The 26,960-nt window shown below is 55.0% G+C and overlaps 1 protein-coding gene across 1 annotated transcript in view; it reads right to left on the bottom strand.

Moving 5' to 3' along the window:
- Positions 1 to 26,960, bottom strand: part of BCR (BCR activator of RhoGEF and GTPase) — a gene marked incomplete at both ends in the record, with an annotated part of 111,424 nt that overhangs the window by 32,333 nt on the left and 52,131 nt on the right. The window contains 8 exons of the mRNA XM_080717814.1: positions 924 to 1,045; positions 7,668 to 7,808; positions 7,957 to 8,009; positions 9,040 to 9,100; positions 12,564 to 12,671; positions 21,395 to 21,580; positions 22,288 to 22,392; positions 26,767 to 26,948. Of these exons, the coding sequence (XP_080573940.1) occupies positions 924 to 1,045; positions 7,668 to 7,808; positions 7,957 to 8,009; positions 9,040 to 9,100; positions 12,564 to 12,671; positions 21,395 to 21,580; positions 22,288 to 22,392; positions 26,767 to 26,948 (958 nt within the window). The remainder of the gene's footprint in view (positions 1 to 923; positions 1,046 to 7,667; positions 7,809 to 7,956; positions 8,010 to 9,039; positions 9,101 to 12,563; positions 12,672 to 21,394; positions 21,581 to 22,287; positions 22,393 to 26,766; positions 26,949 to 26,960) is intronic.

Below are 26,960 nucleotides of genomic sequence, written 5' to 3'. Positions count from 1 at the left end.
GGCTGAGACAGGAGGATCGCGGGTTCGAAGCCAGCCTCAGCTACTAAGTGAGGCTCTCAGCAACTTAGTGAGACTCTGTTTCCAAATAAAATATAAAATAGGTCTAGGGGTGTAGCCAAGAGGTAGCGAGCCCCTGGGTTCCATCCCCAGTACCACACACAAAAATAAATAAAAAAGATAACATAGGTCAGGGGTGTAGCCTAGAGGGGTCCCATCTAGTACTGCAAAAAAAAAAACAAAAACAAAAAAAACCTGGCACGGTGGTGCACGCTTGTAACCCCAGCATTCGGGAGGCTGAAACCAGAGGATCGCGATTCGCGGATAGCCTCAGCTACTTAGTGAGGCCTTCTGCAACTCAGTGAGACTCTCCCTGTTTCGAACTAAAGAATAAAAATAGGGCAGTGGGTGTGGGTTGGAGGTCAAATGTCCCTGGGCTCCATCCCCAGACCTGCAAAAATAAATAAATAAAAGAATAAATGAATAAATAAAAAATAGGGCAGGGGGTGTAGCTTGGGGGTAGAATGCCCCTGGGTTCCACGCTTATAATCCAAGAAAGAAAGAAAGAAAGAAAGAAAGAAAGAAAGAAAGAAAGAAAGAAAGAAAGAAAGAGGGAGGGAAGGAAGGAAAGGAAGGAAGGAAAAGAAGGAAGGAAGGAAGGAAGAAAAGAGAAAGAGAGAGAGAATGTCCGGCACACCTGGTGATGCCCGCCAAGGCAGGGAGTGTGGGGTGCCGACCGTACCCCGCACCAGCCCCCGCAGCCCCGACCCTCCCTTCTCAGGTCTCGCACAACACCTTCCGCCGACAGCTCGCCAGGTCCCGGCCAGGCTGCCCTTCACCGGGGTCAGAGCCAGGCCGCGCAGCCTGCTCAGGACGGCCCTGGCCCGGCAGCTGGTCAGCGCTCGGCGGGGCGGCCCCTCACTCACCCCCCGCTCTGCTTCTTGAGCTTGGTGCACAGGAGCAGGTCGGTGAACAGGAAGACGTGGCGCAGCTTGCGGACGCCCTCCACCAGCTCCACCATGAAGCTGTCCTTCAGCAGCTGCCGGTGCTGCGGGCACAGGGGAGGCAGGCGGTCAGGGCCAGGGGCGGTGTGGGCCGGGGTCTTCGGGAAACATCTCTGCTTCCAACACTCACACCCGCTTTCCAGAATGTTCTGCGCAGTTCATCAGCCACTAACGGATAGTGCTTATGTGCACCCCTCTTTTTTTTTTTATTTTTTGTGGTGCTGGGTATAGTACAGGGTGTATCATGGAATTTTTTTTTTTTTTTTTTTTTTTTTTTTTTTTTTTTTTTTTGCTGGTCTGGGGATGGAACCCAGGGGCATTTGACCTCCGAGCTACACCCCCTGCCCTAATTTTTTTTGGTGGTACTGGGGTTCCTGGGAGCCCTTCTACCTCTGGGTTACACTCCCAGACCTATTTTTTTAATATATTTTTATTTGGAAACAGGGTCTCTTAAGCCAGTGTGGCTGGCTTCAAACCTGCGTGCGCCACCACGCCCATCCCTATTTTTATTTTTTATTTTGAAACCGGGTCTCACTGACTTGCAGAGGGCCTCACTAAGTAGCTCTGCTGTCCGCGAACTGCGATCCTCCAGTCTCAGCCTCCTGAATGCTGGGATTACAAGCGTGTGCCACCACGCCTGGCTGTATCATGGAATTTTATATACTTGTTTCTACTATACTTTGGCATAAGATAGACGAAGAAAGCCGGGTGTGGTGGAGCACGCTTATAATCCCAGCATTTGGCAGGCTGAGACAGGAGGACCACGGGTCACAGCCAGCCTCAGCTACTTAGTGAGGACCCTTTACAACTCAGTGAGACCCTGTTTCAGAATAAAATATAGAGCTGGGTGTGGTGATACATGCTTGTAATTCCAGCATTTCAGAGGATCATGGTTAGAGGCCAGCCTCAGCTACGTAGTGAGGTCCTTTATTTCAAAACATAAAGAATAAAAAATAGGGCTGGGGATATTGCTTGGAGGTAGACTGCCCCTGGGTCCTATCCCCAGTAGTGGAAAAAAAAAAAAAAAAGAATAAAAAACAGGGCTGGGGTGTATCTTGGAGGTAGAATGTTCCTGGGTCCCATCCCCAGTACCGCAAAAACAAAAAAAAGTAAATGGAAGCCGGGCGTGGTGGCACAGGCTTGTAATCCCAGCATTCAGGAGCTGAGACCAGAGGATCGAGGTTCGTGACAAGCCTCAGCTACTTAGTGAGACCTTGTTTCAAAATAAAGAATAAAAAATAGGGCAGGGGATGTAGCTTGGAGGTCAAATGCCCCAGGGTTCCATCCCCAGACCCGCCAAAAAAAAAAAAAAAAAAAAATCCATGATACACCCTGTACTATACCCAGCAACACACACACACACACACACACACACACACACACACACACACACACACACACACACGGCCCAGCGAGGAAGCAGACACGCAGTGGTCTCTGCCTTCAGGGGCCCACAGGCCCAGGGGAGCAGCTAGCCTCCGGGAAGGCTTCCAGAGGGGGGAGACCCCAGCCCTGCATAGGCCAGGAACGCCGCCAAGTCGGGCGGGGGGTGGGGGTGTCCAGCGTCTATCCAGCAGGGGGCGCGCTCACCCCATGGCAGAGCCAGGCTGGACCAGGGGCTGCCTGCACTGTGTGCCTGGCTCCACTCCCCACATCTCCTTGAGTTTCCCCCATATTCTGCAAGAGCTGACGGTGGTAGCGGCAGGTGCAGCCTGGGCCGGGCACCCCCTACGCCCCACCAATCACGGGCAGCTCAGCTCAGGCAGGAACGGCCGGTGCCCATAAGCGGAAGGGCAGGGAGGCTGCCGGCTGCCAAGGCCATGAGTCATTGGCATTCACCCGCCAGCTCCTGCAGAGGGCAGACGGCTCTCCCGCCGGGGAGGGCGCCCAGGGGAAGCAAGAACCAGCGTGGGCACCTGCGGAAATGTCCTGCAATGCGGAGGGCAAACCTCGGGGATCCCGGTAGCTCTGCAGAGCATCCCGGGTCAGGAGGTCCACGGGGAAAGACTACACAGATGTCCTCTCAGCGGGAACGCAGAAGAGGGTGCCCCAGGCCAGGAGGGCGGGACTAAGGGCAAAACAAGACAAACCTTCTCTACACAGAAATAAGCCGAGCTTCTCGTGGCTTCCAACAGAGGGCGCTGTAAGCTCAGCTCAGAAGATGGAGGTCAGACATTCCTAGCACTGACCGGTCCCCAAAGCTGGCCAAAGGCAGACTCAACTGGTTCTGGGCTGAATTTTCTGTGTGTGATATGGAGGATTGAAACCAGGGACATTTTACCTCCAAGGTACACCCCCAACCCTATTTTATTTTCTTATTTTAAAACAGGTTCTAAAGCCAGATGTGGTGGGCCGTGCTTAGGACCCCAGTACTTGGGAGGCTTAGATAGGAGGATCGCGGTTCGCGGCCAGCCTCAGCTACTTAGTGAGGTCCTTTGCAACTCAGTGAGACCCTGTTTCAAAATAAAGAATAAAAATTAGGGCTGGGGGTGCAGCTCAGAGGTAGAAATGCCCCTGGGTTCCACACCCAGTACAGCAACAAAAGGAAAAACAAACAAAAAAAAAACAGGATCTAAACTGGGTGTGGTAGTACATGCTTATAATCCCAGTACTTGGGAGGCTGAGACAGAAGGATCACAGGTTCACAGCCCGCCTCAGCTACTTAGTGAGGCCCTCTACAACTTAGTGAGACCCTTTTTCAAGATCAAGAACCAGCCGGGCGTGGTGGCACACACTTGTAATCACAGCATTTGAGAGGCTGAGACAGGAGGATCACAGTTCGCGACAGCCTCAGCTACTTAGTGAGGCCCTCTGTAACTCAGTGAGACCTTTTTCAAAATAAAGAATAAAAATTAGGGCTGGAGGTGTAGCTCAGAGGTAGAATGCCCCTGGGTTTCATCCCCAGTACCACACATACACAAAACAAACAAACAAAACCCAAACAAATAAGGTCTTGTTAAGGTGCTGAGGGTCTTACTAAATTGCTGAGGTTGGCCTTGAACCTGCGATCCTCCAGTCTCGGCCTAGGATTAAAGGGATCGGGGCGTGCAGCACTGGGCCAGCTGGGCTGTACTGTTTTTGTGTGTAGTGTATATGAGGGGCACTCTACCACTGGACTAGAACCTCAGCCTGTTTTGTTTTGAGACAGGGTCTCACTAAGTGGATGAGGCTGGCCCCGAACTTGTGATCCTGGGATTGTAGGCTACAGCCGCACCATTAAAGTGTGTGTGTGTGTGTGTGTGTGTGTGTGTGTGTGTGTGTGTGTGTGTAGGGGGGATTGCATCCAGGGGCATTCTACATCTGAGTTATAACCCCCAGCCCTGTTTTATTTTTTATTTGGAAACAGGGTCTAAGTTGCTAAGGGCTGGCTACATTGTTGAGGCTGGACTTAAATGTACAATCCTCCGCTTTCAGCCTTCCAAGAACAGGAATTAAAAGAGTGCGCCACCAAGCCCGGCTTGGATCTGGCTTCTGAACTCAGCCCATTTGGAGAACCCCCAGCTCTGATAAAACAGCAAAACGGAAGGAGGGGCCTTTCAGTCCTGAGAAAACACAGGGCCCGAACCACCAGGGACACTGGCCGATCCAGGAGGGCAGCCTGGACCCTGGCGGAGGCCAGGATCCTGGGAATGCAGGGGGACAGCAGGGCCAGTCCTGGAGGACAAGGGCTTCCCAGGCCCAGGGGACCGAGTGTCAGTGCTTGAGGTCCTGTCCTGGCCCCGCACCCCAGGAGCCCTGGGCAGAAGCCACTGCGGGGGAACTCTAGGTGGGGGTGGGGATGCGCAGTTCCTGATGTCTGTCTGCAGAGCCAGCGCCCAGGACAGGGAGGAGGGAAGGCGCTAGGGACAAGGAAGGTCTGAGAAGCACAGCGGCAGCGAGGGTTAGGAAGGCCGGCTGTGACTCGGGGAGGTCTCCAGGCCCCTGCCCTGCCCCTCTGACCAGGCATCAGAGGCCCTCCCCTGACCCGGCTCCTAGCCACCCCGAGTCACCCTGCTGCCCTGGGCGGACCCTGGAGGCCTGAGCAGGTCCTGAGGCTGAGAGCGAGGAAGGCCTGGCCTCAGACCCACGCTGAGTCCCGGCCCGTCTGGCCGCGACGTCAGGTGCTCTGGGGAGCACGGGGAAGGCCCTTGGACTAGGCATCTTTCCAAGAGTAAACACCCCAGGCAGAGCCCCAGGACGGAGGCTGGGCCTCACCAGACCCAGGACAGGGGCAGCACCCTATTTTGCAGAGTCTGGGGGGGTGACTGGGAGGAGTGGGCTTGCTGAGGCCCGAGCAGCACGGTGTGTGTGTGTGTGTGTGTGTGTGTGTGTGTGTGTGTCGCGCACGTGTCCACAAGTGGCTTCTGCTGGTGATGTGTGCATGTGCTCTGTGGACGTGGCCCTGAACGCACACATGTGCTGGAGATGTAGCTTGGAGCTAGAACTCCTTTGCGTATAATCTCCAGTGCCCTCCCCTCCTCGTCGCCTCCTCCTCCTCCCCCTCCTCCCCTCCTCCTTCTCCTCATCTTCCTCCTCCTCTTCTTCTTTTTCTAGTACTGGAGATTTGACTCAAAGGAGTTCTGCCTCCAAGCTCTATCTTCAGCCCTTTTTATATTTTAGTTATTTATTTATTTAGTTAGTGCTCCTGCGAATCAAATTCAGGGAACTTCTACCTCCAGGCTACACCCCAGCCCTTTGTATTTTATTATTTGGAAACCGGGTCTTACTAAGTTACTGACGGCCTCGCTAAGTTGCTGAGGCTGCCTTCAATCTGCAATCCTCCCGTCCCGGCCTCCAAAGTACTGGGATTCCAAGCGTGCTTGGATTCCACACCTGGCTGATATTTTGAAACGGGCTTGCTACATGGCTCAGGCTGGCCTTGAATCTGTGCTACTCCCACCTCAGCTTCCAGAGTACTGAGACTCCAGGTGTGTACCACCACATATGGCTTCTAGCCTTTTTTGTTTTTTTTTTTTAAATTTTGAAACAGGGTCTTGCTAAATTGCCCAGGCTGAATCCAGGCATGGCGGTGATGCACGTTTGTAATCTCAACATTTGGGAGGCTGCGGACAGCCTCAGTTACTTAGTGAGGCTCTTTGCAACTCAGTAAGACCCTATTTCACAATAAAGAATAAAAAAATAGGGCTGGGGTATAGTTTGAAAGTAGAACGCCTCTGGGTTCCATCCCTAGTACTAAAAAAAAAAAAAAAAAAAAAAAATTCCCAGGCTGCCCTTGAGTCTGCAATACTTCTTCTCAGCCTTCTAAGTACAGGGATGACAAGAGTGTGCCACTGGACCTGGTACGTGCACACACCTGTGTGCACGAGTACTTCCCCCCCCCCCGCCCCACTTATTTTCTGCAGTGCTGGGGATCAATCCCAGAGCCTCATATGCTAGGCAGAGGCTCTCCTGTGAGCCGCACCCCCAGCCCAAGCTTGGCCTCCAGGCCCCAACTGCAAGGCCTCGGCTCTCCCCTAGTGCCCAGGCCCCCGACACACCGGCGGTGTGGTCCCAGGGCCTTCCTGCCGCGCCCCTTCTGCTCTGAGGCCCGCCTTCTCCCTCCACGAGGGGGCTCTGGGATCCCAGCAGAGGAGTGGGACTGAAGGCTCGATTATCCCTCCAGCTTCCCAGCTGGAGCAGCACACTGCGGAGCTCAGAGCAGACAGACAGGCGACCACGTGGGGGAAATTTTACTCTTTACAGCTGGTTATCTACTGCGGAGTTAATGCAGCTAAACAAATGGGCTCCCACCCACCAGCCCACAGGCCCTGGGCCTGAAGGGAGCGGTGCCCGCGGCCGCTGTGATGCAGAAGCTGAGCGGGCGTCCTCCTGGGGGGCTGCCGGGGCCCCCAGCTCGTGGGTGTCAGGGCCAGTTGCTTTGCTCTCGGTGGCCCTGGGCCAGGTTAGTGAACTAGGCAGAGAGCACTATTGCTTCAGGAGACGAAATCTGGTGCCCACAGTTTTCTGGGCTCTGTCTGGCAAGCCAGGGAGCCCCTGATGCTTAGCCTCAACCCTGGGAGGTGCCGGGGACTCCCATCTGTCTCCAACATGCCCAGAGACGGCGAGAAAAGGGGGTGCTCCTGGTGTAGCTAGCCACAAGCCACAGAAAAAGAGGCAGCCGGGCGTGGTGGCGCACGCCTGTAACCCCCGTACTTGGGAGGCGGGGACAGGAGGGTCACAGGTTGGAGGTCAGCCTCAGCAAGTAGTGAGACTCTCATCAACCTAGTGAGACCCTGTTTCCAGATAAGAAATAAAATCGGACTGGAAGGCTGGGCGTGGTGGCGCACACTTGTAAGCCCGGTACTTGGGAGGCTGAGACAGGAAGATCGCATGTTTGCGGACAGCCTCAGCGAGGCCCTTTGCAACTCAGTGAGACCCTATTTCAAAGTTAAAAAACAAAAAACAAAAAACAGGGCTGGGGGGTGTAGCTCAGAGGTAGAATGGCTCTGGGTTCCATCCCCAGTACCGCAAAAAATAAAATAAAGAATAAAAATTGGGTTGAGGATGTAGCCTGGAGGTAGAATGCCCCTGGGTTCCATCCCCAACACCACACACACACACACACACACACACACACACACACACACTCTCTCTCTCTCTCTCTCTCTCTCTCTCTCTCTCTCTCTCTCTCTCAGAGGCGGTCGGGTGAGGGGTGGTGCTGGGCACCGTGGGCGCCCCGGGCCTCACCTCGCCTTTCCTCACGGTCATGGACTGCCGGCGGGGCGTGGTCTCCTCGTTAATGCTGGACAGGAAGCTCTGCGAGATGCGGAGGGCGTCCTGCAGCAGGGAATGGTCGGGGTGGCCGGGCGGAGTGTGCTTCAGCAGGTCCTGTGCAGCGGGCAGGGGGTCCCGAGTCAGGCACGGGCCACCGCGTGCAGACCGCACGGGTGTCGCCCGGGACCCAGGGTGAGGAGGCCCGCCTGGCTGGGCCTGCATCCCGTGGGAGGCGGCTGTGGCGCCCTGGGGTGTAACTCACGTGGAGAACGAGTGTGCTTCTGGTGACCCGGTCCACGGGCTTGTAGAGCAGAGCTGTGGAGAGATGGGAGTGGTGAGGGAGGGTCACGCTGGCCAAAGCAGATGCCCTCCTGCCTCAGGGGCTGCGAGGAAGAGGGGGCAGCCCATCCCCATGGGCCGCGGCGCCCCTCCGCAGGGGACAGGCCAGCCCAGAGCCCCCCGTGTCACGCTGAGCTCCAAGCCCAGGACGTCAAACTCAGAGACTCATAGATGCGCCTGTGCCCGGGCTGGCTGGGGCTCCTCCTGGCTGCAGGTCACCCCAGGCGGACCAGCCCCCCATCTTGGACATCCCGCAGGATAACTCGGATGGGGCCCAGCCCCTGGTGTGACAGGAACTCAGGGACACCCATGGGTGGGGCGGGCCAGCAGCCTGGCCACCTGTGCTTCCTCCACGCCCCGGGGAGCACGGCTCAGCATGAGCACAGATGTTTAGTGCGCTCTGGCAGAGCAGGTGCGTCCCCTCTCACCACTCCTGGGACTGGTGAAGGGCGTACATCGCTATTCCTGTTTTACAGGTAGGGAAGCTGAGGCCCAGAGTGGAGCTGGGGGGCAAACTTCGGGGATTGAAGCCATGTCCGCTGTTCCCCAGGAGGGAGCAAACTATATATCCTAAATCCTAAAAACCAAAAGTAACAAGGGACTGAATTCTTGACACCTTTTTAATGATTTTGTGCAGTGCTGGGGATGGAACCCAGAGGCACCTTACCTCTGAGCTATGCCTCCAGCCCTATTTTTTTTATTCTTTGTTTTGCAACAGGACTTTTAAAAAGGCTGGCGGTGCTTAGTGTGTGGGCATACGTATTCGCTAACTCCTAGGATTTTCTTTCCTGGTTGCTACTTTTGGTGGCAAACGGGTCCCGACCACATCCTTCCCGCCCGGCCACACCCGGGGCTGCTTTTTCCTGGTCCCACTCTCATTATTTGAAACCCAGAACGGGGAACGCCAGAGGGTGAGCCAACCAGGCGCCCATTGCTTTTCCAGCCGCTTCCCTCCGCTGACAGCGGCTGTCCCCACGGCGGCCCAGAGGCCACGCGTGGGACTCACTTTCCAGGGAGTTCTTGGTGGTCGTGTCCTTGGCTTCCTTGTTGCTTCGGACTCGCAGGTTCTGCGGAGAGAGAAGCGCACGCTCAGGGGACAGAACAGCAGCTCTGGTGCGGTGGGAAGGTCCAGGGTAGGAACCTCTGGCTGCAAACTCTCAGCCTTCCTTCCCCACAAGAACCCGCCAGGGCGTTCTGGAGTCGAGGGCCGAGCAGGGAGGGCCACGGGGCTGGGACACCCGGGAGGCTTCAGATGATGAGGACAGGGTTTCTCAACCAGCGGCGTGGACATTCAGGACTGGAAATTCCCAGTCCCGGAGTGGCTGGCTTCTACCTACAGGAACAGTAGTAACATTCCTGAACTCCTGTTGTGACACCCCAAAATGTCTCCAGGCATGGCCTTGGGGACACAGCTGCTCCTGGGTGACAACCTCTGACCAAGAAATCCTGCCTACAGGGGCCATCTACCCTTCCTCCCCTGTGTCTGTCTCTCCCCTCCCCTCCCCTCCCCTCCCCTCCCCCTCCCTCCCCTCCCCTCCCCTCCCCTCCCCTCCCCTTCTCTCTCTCTCTCTCTCTCTCTCTCTCTCTCTCTCTCTCTCGTAGTACTAAGGATGGAACCCAGGGGCATTCTACCTCCGAGCTACACCCCCAGCCTGATTTCTTTATTCTTTATTTTGAAACAGGGTCTCCCTGATTTGCAAAAGGCCTCCCTAAGTAGCTGAGGCTGTGCGCGAACCGCGATCCTCCTGTCTCAGCCTGGGTGATGGGATGCTGGGATCACAAGTGTGCGACACCACGCCCGGCACCAACGGCTTTCTGGGGCAAGCGTGCAGCAGGCAGGGAGCCGGCGCCTGAGAGGGGCACTGGCCTCTGGCGGTGGCCAGGGTGGGCCCGCCACCACCTATACTGCCCCCGGAGCGCGCCTTCTTCACTTACCCCCATGGATGGAAATGTACAAAGACGCTCGCTAAAATATGCAAAGGTACTTGCCATCAACTGAGGCGTCAGATTCCCTGTGAGCGGGCTTGCTTCTGGGTAGGGAGCGTTTCCATGGTACCTGCATTCAAGGCAGCCCTGATCTGGCCCCTGGTACCACGAGAAACGAGGGTACTGGATCCCCGAGTGCCTGAAGTCGCCCCTGGGAGGCAGCTGCGAGGAGCCTAAGGCTTCAGAACCCAGGGGTGGGAGGAGCGGCTCTGCCGACCCCGAAGCTGCAGACACTCTCCGGGCTGCAGCGGTGCTCCCGCTTGGGGGGCTAGCCCACCTGGGCGCCTTCACATCCCGCACGGTGACGGTTCCTTCCCACACCGACTCAGCAGTTCACGAAGGGTGTGAGCGCTAAGCTCACGTGAGCCTGGGAGGTGCCCCACATCACACTGGACCGTGCAAAGCATGTGATGGGGGGGCCGTGTCTCATGAGAGTTTGGCTTCACCCCACATTTCCTGGACTCTGGAAGTCTCACTGAGTTGCAGAGAGCCTCACTAAGGAGCTGAGGCTGTCTGCGATCTGCGATCCTCCTGTCTCAGCCTCCCAAATGCTGGGATTACAAGCGTGCACCACCACTCCCGGCTCCGTTTTTATTTTGACACCAGGTCTCACTAAGTCGCGGAGGGCCTCACTAAGTTGCTGAGGCTGGCTGCAAACCTGTGATCCTCCTGTCTCAGCCTCCTGAGTACTGGGATTACAAGCATCCCCCACCATGCCTGGCTGCGTTATACCTCTAAGCTACATCTCAGCCTTAATTTCTTGAGTGGCTGTGTGTGGTAATAAGGATCGAACCCAGGGGCATTCTACTTCTAGGCTATAGCCCCAGCCCCTGGCAGCACTGGGCATGGAGCGGGCAGTCCAGGGGCTCAGGAGGGATGTACTATCACTAGCAGAGACAGCCAGCCCCAGGACAGTGGTAAAACGGCACAAAGTCCAGAGGTGAGTGTCCAGGGCTGTCTCCTAGCCACGCGACTGGACCCACTCCTTGCTATTTTTTTACGCTGTCTATAGAGGCCCACGGTGCTGCTGGGCCCTGGTCCAGGATTGGCCCCCACCTCCCTGCACGACCCATCTTCTCTGCACCCGAGGAGCTCTCTCGAGGGCCCAGTGCTAGCTAACAGCACTCCATGACTTGAGACTTCCTGGGGACAAAGCAGGCTGGTGGGTGCAATGCCCGGACCTGGAGGTGTGACCCTGAGTGGGAGGGACTCTCCCCGATGTGGGTCCAGAGACCGGCGCTCCTGTGCCGGCTCCTCCAGGTTCCCAGCTCTCAGAGGCTGACAAAGGGACAGAGCAGAACAACTCCTACCCAGTCTCCAGGGACCAGGGGCCCAAGGCGGCCTTGGGACTTCAGTGATAAGACAGGGTCAGAATGATTAAGACACCACTCAGCCAGGCGTGGTGCCTCACGCCTGTGATTCTAGTACTTGGGAGGCTGAGACACAGGATCCCGGGTTGGAGGACAGCCTCAGCAGCAGAGCTAGACTCTCAGCCCCCTAGGGAGACCCTGTTTCAAAACAAAAAGTTAAAAGAAAGGGCTGAGGCTGAGGCTCAAGGGTGGAATGCCCCTGGGCTCCATTCCTAGTGGGATAATAAATGCATGCATGAATGAATGATAAGACACCACTCAGAGCTGGGCCTAGCGACTCAGGCATGTAATCCTAGTACTTGGGAGGCTGAGACAGGAGGAGCGCAGGTTCAAAGCCTTCTTCAGCTACTTTGTGAGGCCCTGTGCAACGCGGTGAGACCCTGTTTCAAAAAATAAAATAAAATAAAATAAAATAGGGCCGGGGATGTAGCTTGGAGGTAGAAGGGCCTTGGGTTCCATCACCAGTAACACACACACACACACACACACACACACACACACACACACACACACACCACCCACTCCAGCTGGTACAGGAGAATGTGTGAGTAACACATCTAAACGTGTTACCTATGGTTTGAACGTGTCTCTGAAAATTCATGTACTAGAAACACAATTCCCACATTCATGGTATAGGGAGGGGGGCCGCCGGGAGGTGCTTGGGGCGAGGTCACAGGTGGGGCTCCACTGGCTTGGTAAGGGAGGACAGCTGAGCCAGCAGGCTTGGTCTGCCTGCCATGATGAGCAGGAAGGCCTCAGCAGACGCAGCTCTGGGCTTCTGGACTTCAGCCTCCAGGGCTGTGAGCCAAAAACCTATTTTCTTTATAAAGTGCCGAGCCTCAGGGATTTTGTTACAGCAACATGAAGCAAACTAATACACCAGGCAAACCCTGGAATCGGGCCCCAGCCCTTGGGGAGGCAGGGTGACATGCAGGGCTGCTCCTTCTATCTGGGTACAGCAGTGTCCCCAGCCCGGGGCTGATGGAACACGCTCAGAAGCATGTGCCACTGGAGCTGGGGCTCCCGATGAGACCTCAGAGCTGGGGTTCCTCATCAGACCTCAGTGTGGTGTGCTCTGTTCTCCCGTGTCAGGCTCTACCTACAAGCAGCCCACGGCCAGTGGTGGGAGGCCGAGGACTGGGGGGGCGGGAGTCAGTGGAGGGGCAATCTTTACCTCAGAGATTTCTGCAAACTGAGTGTTGGCCTGACAGCACTTCTCGGCTGTTTCCATGGCGACACCGTAGTTGTCCACAAAGGCCCGGTACACACCCAGCTGGCTGGCCTGCGGGCAGGAAGGAGAGCGCGGGACAGGTGTGTGGCCAGCGCTGCTGCGGCCATCTTTCTGGGACCGGGCTGCCGTGCGCAGCTCTGGAGGCCCCCGGGGGAGCAGACACCTCAGCTCTCCCTGCCTTCGTTCCTCCCACCTGCTTCCCCTCCCCACACACCCAGCGAGTCCCTCTCCAGGATGACAGGTTGAGGGGTGACTCACAGCCCGGGCAGGTAATGGCGCCCCTCCACAGCTGTTTATTCCTCCCACCCGACCCGCTTAAACGGTGCTGTGAGCAGCAGCTGAGGTCCGGGTCGTGAGAGAGCGGGGCGACGCCTGGAGACGCTCCTGCACCTTCTCCCTCCGGTCAGGGGACCCGGGTGGGCCAGCGCCCGCTCGCTCGTGTCAGACCCCCGCACACAGGCAAGGGGCCGCGGTGCGGCTGCCCCTGAGACCCTGAGCTCCTGAGGCTCAGCCTCAGGCCAGTCCTAGACCCGCAGGGGGCACCGGTGCCCTCGGGCCCACCTGGCAGATGGCAGACCCGCTAGCCCTAAGGCCAGGGCCTTTAGTTTGCCCTTTACTGAAAAGCCTCGTTTTTATTTTATTATGTATTATTATTATGTATTATTATTATTATTATTATTATTATTATTTGCAGTACTGGAGATGGAACCCAGGGGCATTCTACCTCCGAGCGACACCCCCAGCCCTATTTTTTTTCCACTATTTTATTTTATTGTGGGTCTGTCTGGGGATGGAACCCAGGGGCATTCAACCTCCAAGTTACACCCCCAGCCCTATTTTATTCTTTTTTTTTTTTTTTTGGTGGTACTGGGGGTGGAACCCAGGGGCTTTCTACCTCCGGGCTATACTCCCACACCTTTTTTCTATTTTATTTGGAAACAGGGTCTCACTAAGTTGCTGAGAGCCTCACTAAGTAGCTGAGGCTGGCTTCGAACCTGTGCGATCCTCCTGTCTCAGCCTCCCAAGTGTGGGGATTACAAGCGTGTGCCACCACGCCTGGCTATTTTATTCTTTATTTTGAAACAGGGTTTCACTAAGTTGTGAAGGGCCTAAGTAGCTGAGGCTGTCCTTGAACCTCGATCCTCCAGTCTCAGCCTCCTGAATGCTGGGATTACAAGCGTGTGCCACCATAACCGGTTCTCATTATTTTTTGAAACAGGGTCTGAGTTGCAGAGGGCCTCACTAAGTAGCTGAGGCTGTCCGCGAACCACAATCCTCCTGTCTCAGCCTCCCGAATGCTGGAGTTACAAGCGTGCGCCCCCACGCCGGCTTTCAGGCACACATTCTATTGGACACAGCTTCCACATATAGGTGGGCAGGGGTGTGTGACTAACACTCATCTCTGGACACCGGGTCTTTTTTTTTTTTTTTTTGGTACTCGGAATTGGACACCGTGGTATGCTACCTCTGGGATACACCCTCAGCCCTTTATTTATTATTATTATTAGTAGTACCACTACTACTAGTACTACTATTATTGCTAGGGATTGGACCCAGGAGCATTCTACCTCCAATGTACACCCCTGGCCCCATTTTATTCTTATTTTTTTATTTTTCATATTTTTTTGTAGTACTGGGGATAAAACCCAAGGCCCCTCTATTACCAGGCTACACTCCCATACCTATCTTACTATTTATTTGGAAACAGGGTCTTACTAAGTTTCTGAGGGTCTCACTAAGTTGCTGAAGCTGGCTGTAAACCTGCGATCTTCCTGTCTCCGCCTCCCAAGCACTGGGATTACAAGTGTGCGCCACCACGCCTGGCTCTTATTTATTTTTTAAGGTTTTTTGTGTTTTTTTTTTTGGTGGTACTGGGGTTCCTGGAAGCCCTTCTACCTCCGGGCTACACTCCCAGACCTATTTTTACATTTTTATTTGGAAACAGGGTCTCCTAAGCCAGCGCGCGCGGCTGGCTTCGAACCTGCGCGATCCTCCTGTCTCCGCCTCCCAAGCGCGGGGATGACGAGCGCGCGCCACCACGCCCGGCTCTTTTTAAGTTTTGAAACAGGGTCGCGCTGTGCTGCTGAGGGGCTTCCTAAATTGCCGAGGCGGGCCTTGAACCCGCGGATCCTCCTGTCTCAGTCTCACAGGTCATCTTTAGAGGCAGGAGGGAGAAGCCAGTCCTCAGTTGGGACCAGCAAGCCCAGGGCTGGGGAGAGTGAGGAATACCCAGGAGAGCCGGCAGCGGGCGGAGCCTCCCCGCCGGGCAGCTGGAAGCTGGGGAGGCAACTGCTGTTCCCGGCCACTTGTTCTGGTGGCTGGGGGATGTCCTGGGCCCCCGCCATGCTGACCACCCTGGAGAGGTTCCCGAAGTCTTCTCACTGGAACAGGAAGGAGAGACCCAGGGCGTTTCCTTCCGTCTCGCTCGGCTGGCTCCTGAATGCCTTCTGCCCAAACTAAGGTCCTGTGTGAGGCCCTGTCCCCACAGCCAGGAATAGTCAGATATGGGCTACCATCAGACGTTCCAACAGGACCGTACGAGAGAAATAAGTAAGTAGCTGGGCGTGGTGGCGCACGCTTGTAATCCCAGTACTTGGGAGGCCGAGACAGGAGGATCGCAGGTTCCAGACCAGCCTCAGCTACTTAGCGAGGCCCTCCGCAACTTAGTGATATCCTGTTTCAAATTGAAGAATAAAAAATAGGGCTGGGTAGCCAGGTATGGTGGCGCAGGCTTGTAATCCCAGTATTCAGGAGGATTGCAGACAGGAGGATGGCAAGTTTGAGGCCAGCCTCAGCTACTTAGTGAGGCCCTCCACAACTTGGTGAAACCCTGTTTCAAAAGCTCAGAGGGAGAATGTCCCTAGGTTCAATCCCCAGCACCACAAAATAAAATAAAATAAATAAATAAATAAATAAATAAGCGAGCAGGCACACGTGCTGGCAGATGGTTAAGGTGGGCAGGGATCCAGAAGGGTGGTGCCGCTTTAGAGAAGGAGGTAAGGATGTGGGTGGCCTCTGGGACCGAGGAGGAGATGGCAGAGCAGAGTCCATGGCTTCTTCTCCCTCCCACCCAAGGAGGTCACTGCTCAGACATGAGAGAAGTTTCATATTTTTAGCTCCTTAAAAAAAAACAATCTGCAACTGGGCATGGTGGCGCAAGCCTAGAATCCCATTTTTGGGGAGGCTGAGACTGCAGGAAAAATAGGGCTGGGTAGATGGGCATGGTGGTGCATGCTTGTAATCCCAGTACTTGGGAGGCTGAGACAGGAGCATTGCAGGTTCGAGGCCAGCCTGGGCTACGTGGTGAGGCTCTGAGCAACTTAGTGAGACCCTGTTTTCAAATAAAAATAAAATAGGGCTGGGGTGTACCCCAGTGGGTAGAATGCCTCTGGGTTCAGTCCCTGGTACCAAAATAAAAATAAATAAATAAATAGCTGGGTGTGGTGGCACCTGCCTTTAATCCTAGTACTCGGGAGGTTGAGACAGGAGGATCACAGGCTTGAGGACAGCCTTAGCAATTAGTGAGACTCACATCAACCTAGCAAGACCCTGTTTCAAAAATGAAAATAAAAATCAAGCTGGGGGTGTAGCTCAAAGGTAGAATACCCCTGGCTTCCATACCCCAGTATCCCCCCCCCAAATAAAATAAAACAGGGCTAGGGGTATAGCTTAGAGGCAGAACACTCCTGAGATTCCATCCCTAGTCCAAAAAGTATAAAAGCAAAATAAACACAAAAACCCCCAAGCTCTACTGATAAGGGCACAGTGTCCCCAGACAAAGCACGCACTAAGAAAGACACAGTCCTGCTACCGTGCCGCTGTACTTCAGCAAAAATACAGAGCCACAATCTATTTCTGAGGAAAAAACTGGCAAACCCAAGCTGGCCTGAACCTCCACCCTGAGGTCAACGGCAAGCTTGACTCGGGAGGACCACAAAAGCTAGAGGCTAGCCCCGGCAACGTAGCAGGACCCCGTCTCCCATGCAGAATCAAAGGGCCTCAGCTCCTTAGTGAGGCCCTCTGCAACTCAGCGAGACCCTGTTTGGAAATAAAGAATAAAAAAATAGGGCTGGGAGCCGGGCGTGGTGGCGCACGCTTGTAATCCCAGCATTCGGGAGGCTGAGACCTGGAGGATCGCGGTTCACAGACAGCCTCAGCTACTAAGTGAGGCCCTCCGCAACTCAGCGAGACCCCGTTTCAAAATAAAGAATAAAAAAATAGGGCTGGGGGTGGAGCTCAGTGGTAGAATGTCCCTGGGTTCCATCCCCAATACCACACACACACACACAAAGCGGGCCTAGGATGGAGCTGGGCAGCGCGGCCCTGGGTTCAGTCTGCCAAAGTCGTGTGAGACCAGCCGGGAGCACAGAACCCGCGCAGGCTGGAGGGGTTTCCAGAGTGACAGTCAAGGACATCATGTGACCCTGATGACGCCTGAATCAGACAAAAAAACACAAGGGCTATAAAAAGCTCCACTGCCAACTTGGAGGAAATTTGCATAAGGACAGCGTCTGCAGTAATGTAATAATGGGACAGCTCAGAGGGTGACAGAGCGGGCTGTGGTTCCAGCAGAGAACGTCCCTGTTCTCAGCATGAAACGCAGTGAGGTACACAGGGGTCAAAGGGCAAAAGCCTGCAGCCAACTTTCCAACAATAAAAGGAAAAAAAAAAAAAAAAAGAAAAGAAAAATGAGCTGGTGGTGGTGGTGATTGTAATCCCAGTACTTGGTTGGTTGGGAGGCCGAGACGGGAGGATCGCAGGTTCACTTCCAGCCTCGGCAACTTAGTGAGACTGTTTCCAAATATGAAATAAAATCAAGTCAGGGGTATAACTTGGAGGTAGATTGCCTCTGGGTTCAATCCTTACTACCACAAACATATAAATAAATAAATAAGTAAATTAGCTGGGCGTGGTGGCGCACGCTTGTAATCCCAGCATTTGGGAGGGTCTCGGTTCGAGGCCATCCTCGGCTCCTTAGTGAGGCCCTTTGCAACTCGGTGAGACCCTGTTTCCAAATAAAGAATAGGGCTGGGGGTGTCGCTCGAAGGTAGAGTGCCCCTGGGTTCCATCCCTAATATTGCAAACAAAAATTAATTAATTAATGGAAAAAGTGTGTGTGTGTGTGTGTGTGTGTGTGTGTGTGTGTGTGTGTGCACAAGTATGTACACGCTGATCCCTACAGGCATGAATAAAAGGTAGATGGCAAAGGCCTGCAATCCGTGCACGTGGGCGAAGGTTACACAAGCGTTCTTTGTACTATCTTTCCTTGCGATCCTCCTGTAAGTCTCAAGAGTTAGAAAAACAAAGCTGATAACATTTCAAGCAGTAGCCAAGCCCGGCACAGCGGCGGCCAGCCCACGGTCCACGGGTGCAGGTCAGGCTTTGGCCTGGCCTTATCAGATGTGGCTCCCGCGTCCCCAGGCTGGGAGGAGGCACTCGAGCTCCTTGGGACCTCGGCCTCGCCCAGCTGGAGCGTCTGGGAGCGTGCTGGGCCAGCCAGGACGAGCGAGGACCCAGGACGTCTGTCCTTAAGATCCCCGGCAAGCAACTCAGGATGACGATACGGACGACCCAGCGCACGGGGACCTGGGAGTGACGTCCCACTGCGGCCTGGGCCCCTCCGTCTGTCTTCCTGTTGCAGCCTCTGGCACACAAAGGAACTTAAGGCCGGTGCTCAGCAGATTATTAAAATTAAAAAAAAAAAAATTCCGTATGGTTTCAGAATGTTATCCTAGGGGGAGCGCTGGTTGTGGGTTTTTCCCAACACAACTGATTCTCCCTTTCTCAGGAGGGCTGCTGTCCAGTCCACTAGGTTTAAGGACAGCCTCAGCAAGTAGTGAGACCCCCCCCATCAACCTAGCAAGACCCCTTTGAAAATAAAGATAAAAATGGGCCGGGCGTGGTGGAGCACGTTTGTAATCCCCGCGCTTAGGAGGCGGAGACAGGAGGATCGTGTAGGTTTGAAGCCAGCCTTGCTGGCTTAAGAGACCCTGTTTCCAAATAAAATATAAAAAATAGGTCTGGGAGTGTAGCCCGGAGGTAGAAGGGTTTCCAGGAACCCCAGTACCCCCCCCCATCAAAAAAAAGATAAAAATGGGAAGCCCAGCATGATGGCGCATGCCTGTAATCCCAGTACTCGGGAGGCTGAGACAGGATTATTATTAGGACAGTCTCAGTAAGTAGTGAGATCTCATCCATGTAGCGAGACCCTGTTTCAAAATAAAACATAAAACAGGACTGGGGGTGTATGTAGCTCAGAGGTAGAATGCCCCTGGATTCAATCCCCACTATCACACAAAAAATACATAAGTATAGGCCGGGCGTGGTGGCGCACGCTTGTCATCCCCGCGCTTGGGAGGCAGAGACAGGAGGATCGCGCAGGTTCGAAGCCAATCGCGCGCTCTGGCTTAGGAGACCCTGTTTCCAAATAAAAATGTAAAAATGGGTCTGGGAGTGTAGCCCGGAGGTAGAAGGGCTTCCAGGAACCCTAGCACCACCAAAAAAAAAAAAAAAAAAAAAAAAAAAAAAATACATAAGTATAAATACACGAATAAAACTGCTGATGTATCCCACAGAGAGAAAGAGGGGAGGCACTTTAATGATGGGGTGGGGGCACCTGGGCACCAGTATCAAAATGAGCCCCTTGCACTCTAAGAGGCGAGATCTTCAACAGATCAAGGGGCACTGACTGTCCCTGGCCTTAGCTCTGCGGGCCAGCGTGGCCGCAGCCCCGGGCAGTGCCCTCTGCCAACAGGAAAGCCTCGCCTCGGCAGGGAACGCGGGGCGCATGTGAGCCAGGGCGGCGGCCAGGCAAGGCCGGGGCCCGGCTCTGCAGTTAACCCTCCACCTAGCTGCGCACCGACGCCCAGGCAACGCTGGAATTAGGATCAGGTAACTTTACAGACAGACCAGGCCGCAGAGCCTGCCTGGAACCCGCCCTCCTGCCTGGAACCTGCTGGCTCCTCCAGGATGGAGGGGGCAGCCTCTTCACTGAGCAATGCCTACACTCAGACTTCCGTCTTGCGATTTCCTCGTGGATCCTCTCTGTCTGTCTGTCTGTCTGTCTGTCTGCCTGCCTGCCTGCCTATCTGTGGTACTGGGGATGGAACTCAGGGGCATTCTACCTCTAAGCTACATTCCCAGCCCTAGTTTTTCTTCTTTATTTCGAAACAGGGTCTCACTGAGTTGCAAAGGGCCTCACTAAGTAGCTGAGGCCGTCCACGAACCGCGATCCTCCTATCTCGGCCTACTGAATGTTGGGATTACAAGTGTGCGCCACCACGCCTGGCTCTTATTTTATTTTCTGTGGTACTAGGAATTCAACCCAGAGGCACAGTCTACCTCTGAGCTATATCCCTCCACCCGCAGCTCTTTTTAAAAAAAATTCCTTCCTTCCTTCCTTCCTTCCTTCCTTCCTTCCTTCCTTCCTTCCTTCTCTTTTGCGGCACTGGGGACTGAATGCAGGGGCATTCTACCTCCAAGCCACACCCCCAGTCCTATTTTTTGTTCGTTATTTTGAAACAGGGTCTCACTGAGTTGCAAAGGGCCTTCTCACTAAGTAGCTGAGGTTGTCTGCAAACCTCAATCCTCCTGTCTCAGCCTCCCAAATGCTGGGATTTCAAGCGTGTGCCAGGCTTTCCTACTGATTCTGTAATAAAGATTTTTCTGTTCCTGGTCATTTTTTTTTTTTAATTTTTGGTAGTGGAAATTGAACCCAGGGTGCTTACTTCTGAGCTACATACACCCCAAGCCCTTTTTTATTTTGAAAAAGAGTCTCACTAAGTTACTGTTTACTAGCCTCTCACCTGTGATCCTCCTGTCTCAGCCTCCCAAGAACTGGGGTTACAGGTGTACAACACCACACCTGGCCTCGCATATCTATTTTTATCCATTTGTGTGTGGGGGTAGTTTTGGGATTAAACCCAGGGCCTTGTGCATACTCAGCAAGTGCTTTTCCACTGAGCTACTCCCACCACTACCTCCAAATCCTACACTTTAAATAATCTCTAGGCCGGGTGTGCTGGTGCACACTTGTAATCCCAGTACTTGGGAGGCTGAGTCAGGAGGTTAATGGGTTTGAGGATTGCTTCAGCAAGTAGTGAGACTCTAATCAACCTAGTGAAACCCTGTTTCAAAATAAAAATAAAACAGGGCAGGGGGGTGTAGCTTGGAGGTAGAATGCCTCTGGGTTCAGTCCCCAGTACTAAAATCAAAACAAAATCAGGCTGGGGGTATAGCTCAGAGGTAGAACGCCCCTGGGTTCCAGCCCTAGTACCAAAATAAAAAACAAAAAGTCGACGTGTTCAGCACAGACAGACACATTTTTCCTCCCGGAATATTTTCAGTCCCCTCTGGTTGAATCTGAGACGTAAAACCAGTGGATTCCAAGAGCTAAGGTACCAAAGCCCGCCACTCCCAGCTGTGCTTGGGGGGCAACACCCCTCCCCCCATCTCCCCTGCCCAGTGTCCAAGTTGTGGGCAGCAAGGCCCCTCTGGCCCCACAGGCCCTTACAGGGCCGGCAGGTTGTGCTAGGACTGGGAACTGGGCGGAGCCGGGAAGGACAGAAGGATGCTGGCTCTCTTGAGCTGGGAGGGCGCTTCCCTCGGTCTCCCTCCTGCCACCTGACTTGGGTACCAGGCTTGGAGCCACGCCCCAGACCCCGTTCCTGCCGTCTCCTCCATCTCCTCGCTGCGGGTGCCACGGGTCACTGGATGGCCTGGCCCCGCCGCTCGCCCCCAGAGCCCCGGTGCCCGGCGCGCTCCGAGCCACTCACCAGCTTCTGGAAGAGGTCGCCCACCCGCTGCTGGTGGCTCCACTGCTGCACGCGGGGGAAGAGCCCGTCGTAGAACTCCTTGTGAATCTCGTACAGCTCAGGCACTTTGAAGAAGATGGTTTCTATCTGCTGGCTGGTGAGCACGGGCTGAGAGGTGGTGGCTGCCGCTTTCAAAGGCTTCATGGGCTGGAAGAGCGCGGGGAGGGAGGGTGTGTGGTCAGTGTGTGGTATATCATGGTTATAGGATATATGCTGTGTGTGTGTGTGTGTGTGTGTGTGTGTGTGTGTGTGTTAGTGTTACTAGGGATTGAACCCAGGGCATTCTACCCAGCCCTGAGCTATACCCCCAGCTCTATTTTATTATTTTGAAACAGGGTCTCACTAGGTTGATGAGAGTCTCACTACTTGCTGAGGGCATCCTCAAACCTGTTATCCTCTGGTCTCAGTCTCTCAAATACTGGGATTACAGGTGTATGCCACCAGGCCCAACTATATATTTTTATTTGTTTTATTTATTTTTGGCCATACTGGGGGTGGAACCCAGAGTCTTTTCTACCTTCGGGCTATACTCCCAGACCTATTTTATACTTTATTTGGAAACAGGGTCTCACTAAGTTGCTGAGAGCCTCACTCAGTAGCTGAGGCTGGCTTCGAACCTGCGCAGTCCTCCTGTCTCAGCCTCCCAAGCGCTGGGATTACAAGCGTGCACCACCATGCCCGGCTTCACTCTCATTTTTAAACCCAGAAGAAGTAAAAGCTTGGCAACCGAGTCTCCCGTTGGTGTTCACTGGGCCCTGGAGGAGGCGGAGCACTCCTCGGAGGAGATGTCCCCAGCCTCCCGGGCGAGCCCCAGCCTCCCGCGGCCTCTCTGCTCCCCCCCTGGCCCTCCTCACCAGCAGCAGCGCCTCCAGGTGGCTCAGGTAGGTCTCCTCACTGGCCAGGATTCCAGACAGGACCCATTTTCTCATCTCCAGGCCCTTCTCCAGGTCCAGCTCACTCTGTGGGAAAGACGACAGACATCAGGCCCTGGGCTAGAATGGGGAAGAGTGCTGGTGTCGGCCACCTGGGGCGAGAGCGAGGAGGCTTCTCAAGCTGTGGCCGGGCGCCTGGAGAAGGCTCCAGGAGGAGGGCAGGTCCTCAGCCACTGAAAAACCCAGAGGGTCACCCAGCAAAGCCAGGACACGGGGGATTTGGAGGCAAGATGGCTGCACGGCCCCTTCCCTCTCTCCCTCTCCTCCACCACACCTTGTGTGGAGACCCAGGAGTGGCCATATTGACTTAGTCAAGGAATGAGAAAAAAAGAGAGGTTCTGACCTGAGTGGGGTGCAGCACATGGAAGCCCTGCACCGAGGGGGGCCCGAGCCCACCGCAGGCCGCCCCGACACCTGCCGCTCTCTGACGCTCGCCTCCTCAGAGTGTCTGACTGTGGCTGCCACCCGACCCTTGGACCGACCGGGTGGCCCAACCCTGGACAGCACCTCCCTCCCCACACACCCGCCTCCAGCCACAGGGGCCCAGCTCAGCTGGGAGCTCTGCCACCTGTCCAAGGGGAGCCCTGACCTCCAGGCGCCCTGGACTGACTTTGCCCACTGGGACCCTCTTGCAAGTGAACTAAGGCAAAGTCCCTCCTGGTTCCAGCCCTCCTAAAACATCCCATGAAGCTCTACAGGAAGAGGAAGCAGACAGGCCACTGATGTTGATACACAGGGGGTGGCAGCCTCTTCCCCGAGACCATGCCAGTCCTGACTATGATGGTAAACTGTGGCCCCCACACTCCTACGCGAAAGCCCTAGTGCTGAAGAATGTAATCTTATTTACTTATTTGCATGACTGGGGATGGAACCCAGGGGCATTCTACCTCTGAGCTACACCTCCAGCCCTATTTTTTATTCTTTATTTTGAAACAGGGTCTCACTAAGCTGCGGAGGGCCTAAGTAGCTGAGGCTGGCCGCGAACCTGCGATCCTCCTGTCTCAGCCTCCCAAGTGCTGGAATTACAAGTGTGCACCACCACGGCCGGCCAATGTAATCACATTCAGAGAGGCGAGGTTAAGTCAGGTGTGGTAGTGCATGCCCTTGATCCCAGTCCTTGGGGGCCGAGACAGGAGGATTGCAGGTTCAAGGACAACCCCAGAGGTAGTGAGACTCTCGGCAACCTAGTGAGACCCTATTTTAAAATAAAAATAAAAAATAGCTCAGAGTAGAATGTCTCTAAATTCAATCCATAGTACAAAAAGAAAAAAAAAAAAAAAAAAAGTGAAGTTCGAGTAAAGTCAACAGGGCCCCAAACCAGCGTGAGTGTTCTTATAATAAAGACCAGCCCAGCTGGCGCGGTGGCGCACACTCGTCATCCCAGCTCTTGGGAGGCTGAGACAGGAGGATCACAGGTTCACAGCCAGCCTCAGCTACTTAGGGAGGCTCTCGGCAACTTAGTGAGAGTTTGTTTCAAAAGAAAGAATAAAATATAGGACTTGGAAGCCAGGCGTGGCGGCGCACACTTGTCATCCCAGCACTTGGGAGGCTGAGACAGGAGGATCAGAGGTTTGCAGCAGCCTCAGCTCCTTAGCGAGGCCCTTTGCAACTCAGTGAGGCTCTGTTCCAAAATAAAGAATAAAAAATAGGGCTGGGGGTGTAGGTAAGAGGTAGAATGCCCTTGGGTTCCATCCCCAGTACCAAAAACAAACAAACAAAAAAAAGGCTTCATCTTAGACGTGCTCCCTCCGGTATACCCAGAGTCCAGCAAACTGGTTAAGACGGTCGCACCCAAAGGCAGTAACACTACCACTGGGCTTCCTGGCCACTCCCTCTTTGCTCCTTGACTGCAGGCGAGGCGGAGGGTGACCTCAGCACCACCCTGTACAGCGAAGCCTCGGCTGGGCTCTGTCTGCCTGGCCCTGGACCAGGGCCAATGGCCCCACCTGCAGTCAGAGGCTGGAGGCAGCGTGGGGAGGGGCCCTGCATCAAGGCCGGTGACTAAGAGCCCTGCCCACTCCTAAGCCAGTTCCCTGACCCTACGGACAAACCTGAGTGACCCTCGGTACACGCCTGGCAGCGGCTCTGCCATCTCACTACGAAGGGTGCTCTGCTGGGGGCTGGAGGTGGCCCGTGCGGACAGGCCGCCTCGACCTCTCAGCGTGGCAGCCACAGATGTCTCCAGATGTTGCCTGGGAGCTAAGCCGACCCGGTGAGAAGCACTGGATTTGAGGAAGGGCCCTGCCGAGGCTGGCTCACGTGTCCTGGTGTCTGTAAGTCTGGAGTCAGAACCCCAATGTGTCCCCGTCCCTGCTGTCCCTTTCCTGGCCCCGGGAGAGAGGGGCACCTCACGGCACAGATGCGGTCCCAGCAGGGAGAGCCCAGGGCCAGGAGCAGGGCCCCCGAGCTGCACAGCCAGGCCCGCGCCGGGGGGCCCACGTCTTAGCGAAGGCCCTCCCAGGTCTGAGCCTCGGCTGCCTGAGTACACACCGGGCGAGTCCAATCCTGTGCCCCACCTGGGTTTCTGGGGCCTACGCCATATCCCTGTTACCTACTGGGGCCGTCTTCAAAGCCTTGTTGGGCCACTGTTTTTCAGTGGAAAAAATTTTTTTTTGGTGGTACTAGGCATTGAATCCAGAGTATTCTACCTCTGAGATATACACTCAATCCTTTTTAGTATGTATATAATTATTTATATATATATGTATTTATTTATTTTGAGGTACTAGGGATGGAACCCAGGTACATTCTACCTCTGCGCTACACCCCCAGCCTGATTTTTTTTTTTCAGTACTGAGAATGGAACCCAGGGGCATTCTACTTTCGAGCGACACCCTCAGCCCTATTTTTGTCTTTAGTTTGAAGCAGGGTCGCACTGAGTTGCAGAGGGCCTCACTAAGCAGCTGAGGCTGTCCTCGAACCCATTCAGTGGGGCGAAGCATCCACTTATCAAGTGCCAAAAAGGGACCAGAAAGACAAAAAGAAAAAGAAAAAAAGGACAAAAGGAGCTGGGGCTCCTTTAATCCCAGTACTTGGGACTGAAATAAGAGGATTGTAGTTTGGAGGACAGCCTCAGAAACTCAGTAAGGCTCTCAGAAGCCTAGTGAGGTCCTGTTTTAAAACAAAAAGTAAAAGGGCTGGGGGTGCAGCTCAGAGGTAGAATGCCCCTGGGTTCAATCCCCCCCAAAACACCCCGAAAGATACAGCCACTCTGGGAGAGCGATGATCTCAGCCCCGGGACGGAACCCAATGGCAGGAGGAGCACATCTGGGCTCCAGAGCACAGACACCCCACCTGGCCCTGAGCCTTGGTCAGCCGTGGGCATCAGGGCCCACGCCAGGCTGGGCAGGCTCGGCGCCTGTGCGGGAACAGCACGGCTCAGCCAGCCAGCACCCAAGAGGGGCCCGACCTGGGGTCGTGGTGGGGCATCTGCCAAACCTTTCACAGTTCACTAGCCACGCAGCTGCAGGAAGCCACCTTTGGACCTCGGCTCCACCTGGTGACAGGCAGGTGGCAGGGACACCCATTCTATGGGCATCAATGAACATCAAGCAAGAACGCGTGGGAAGGACCCTTGTTAAGTGGACAGAGCCACTACGGGGACCCCTTTGGTAAAGAGGGACAAGACCCCATCCCAGCTCAGCTCCGCACCTGGGGCCACCATGCAGGTCCCCGGGCTGAGGCGGTGGCCTCTGGCACCGGTCCTCACAGCCTCAGGAGCACGTGCTGCCTGCCAACCCCAGGCTGCGTTTACTCAGCATCCCATGAGCCCTGCTCGACACACCTGGCCGGCCATCTCGCTCGACAGTGCGGGGCTGAGGGAGGCATGTTCGGCGATTTGCCTAACTCCCAAATCCAACTGCCAGCGGTTCCATTACCTAATCGTTAGCTGCGTGTTAGAGCTCCGTATGAAATGTTCCCCCAAGAGCTTATTTATTAGCGTTTGAAGCTGATGGAACTGAGTCATGAGATCGTAATCCCAGCAGTGAATACATCTACCCGAATGGATTTATCTGGGGTGTGGCCCGGGCCGCAGGGGCAGGTGCAGCCAGCAGGGGTGAACGCCTGGGATGCAGCCTTGGGGTTCACATATGGTTCCTCCTGCCCGTTCTCTCTATTGCTTTCAGCCTCCGTGATGTGAGAAGCGCAGCCCATGCGCTCTCCCCCCAGTTCCTGCCTCCATGTCTTGCCATCTGCGGTCCCTGGCCTCCCACGGACTGAACCTGAAACCGTAAGAAAATAAATCCTCTTTCCTCTAAGTTACGTGGTCAGTCTTTTAGATGATAGCCTGTTTGCAAGGATGCTAACTGGAACCCTGAGCACACGGCTGTCCTTCGGGGGCCTCCAGGAGGACCAGGGCCGGTCCGGAGCCACAGAGGCAGGGCCACCGCGGGGACTCACCGCTTTGCTGGGTTCCAGGGCTCCCGAGGCCAGAGCGACCCGGCTGGCCCGGCCCTTGCTGCTGAGGTGGGGGGAGGAGGAGGGAGAGTCGTCAATGTAGGGCAGGCCATCCTGGTGCCGGCGCTGCTCCTCAGCCCGGTCCGCGGCGCAGCCGTACCCAGGGGGTGTTCCACACGAGGCATCTGTGTGTGCAA

Source organism: Muscardinus avellanarius, assembly GCF_963383645.1.
Source record: "Muscardinus avellanarius genome assembly, chromosome: 21".
In the NCBI taxonomy this organism is placed as follows: Eukaryota; Metazoa; Chordata; class Mammalia; order Rodentia; family Gliridae; genus Muscardinus; species Muscardinus avellanarius.
Note: the sequence above shows the minus strand (reverse complement) of the source record. Positions and strands in the feature narration are given on the sequence as shown.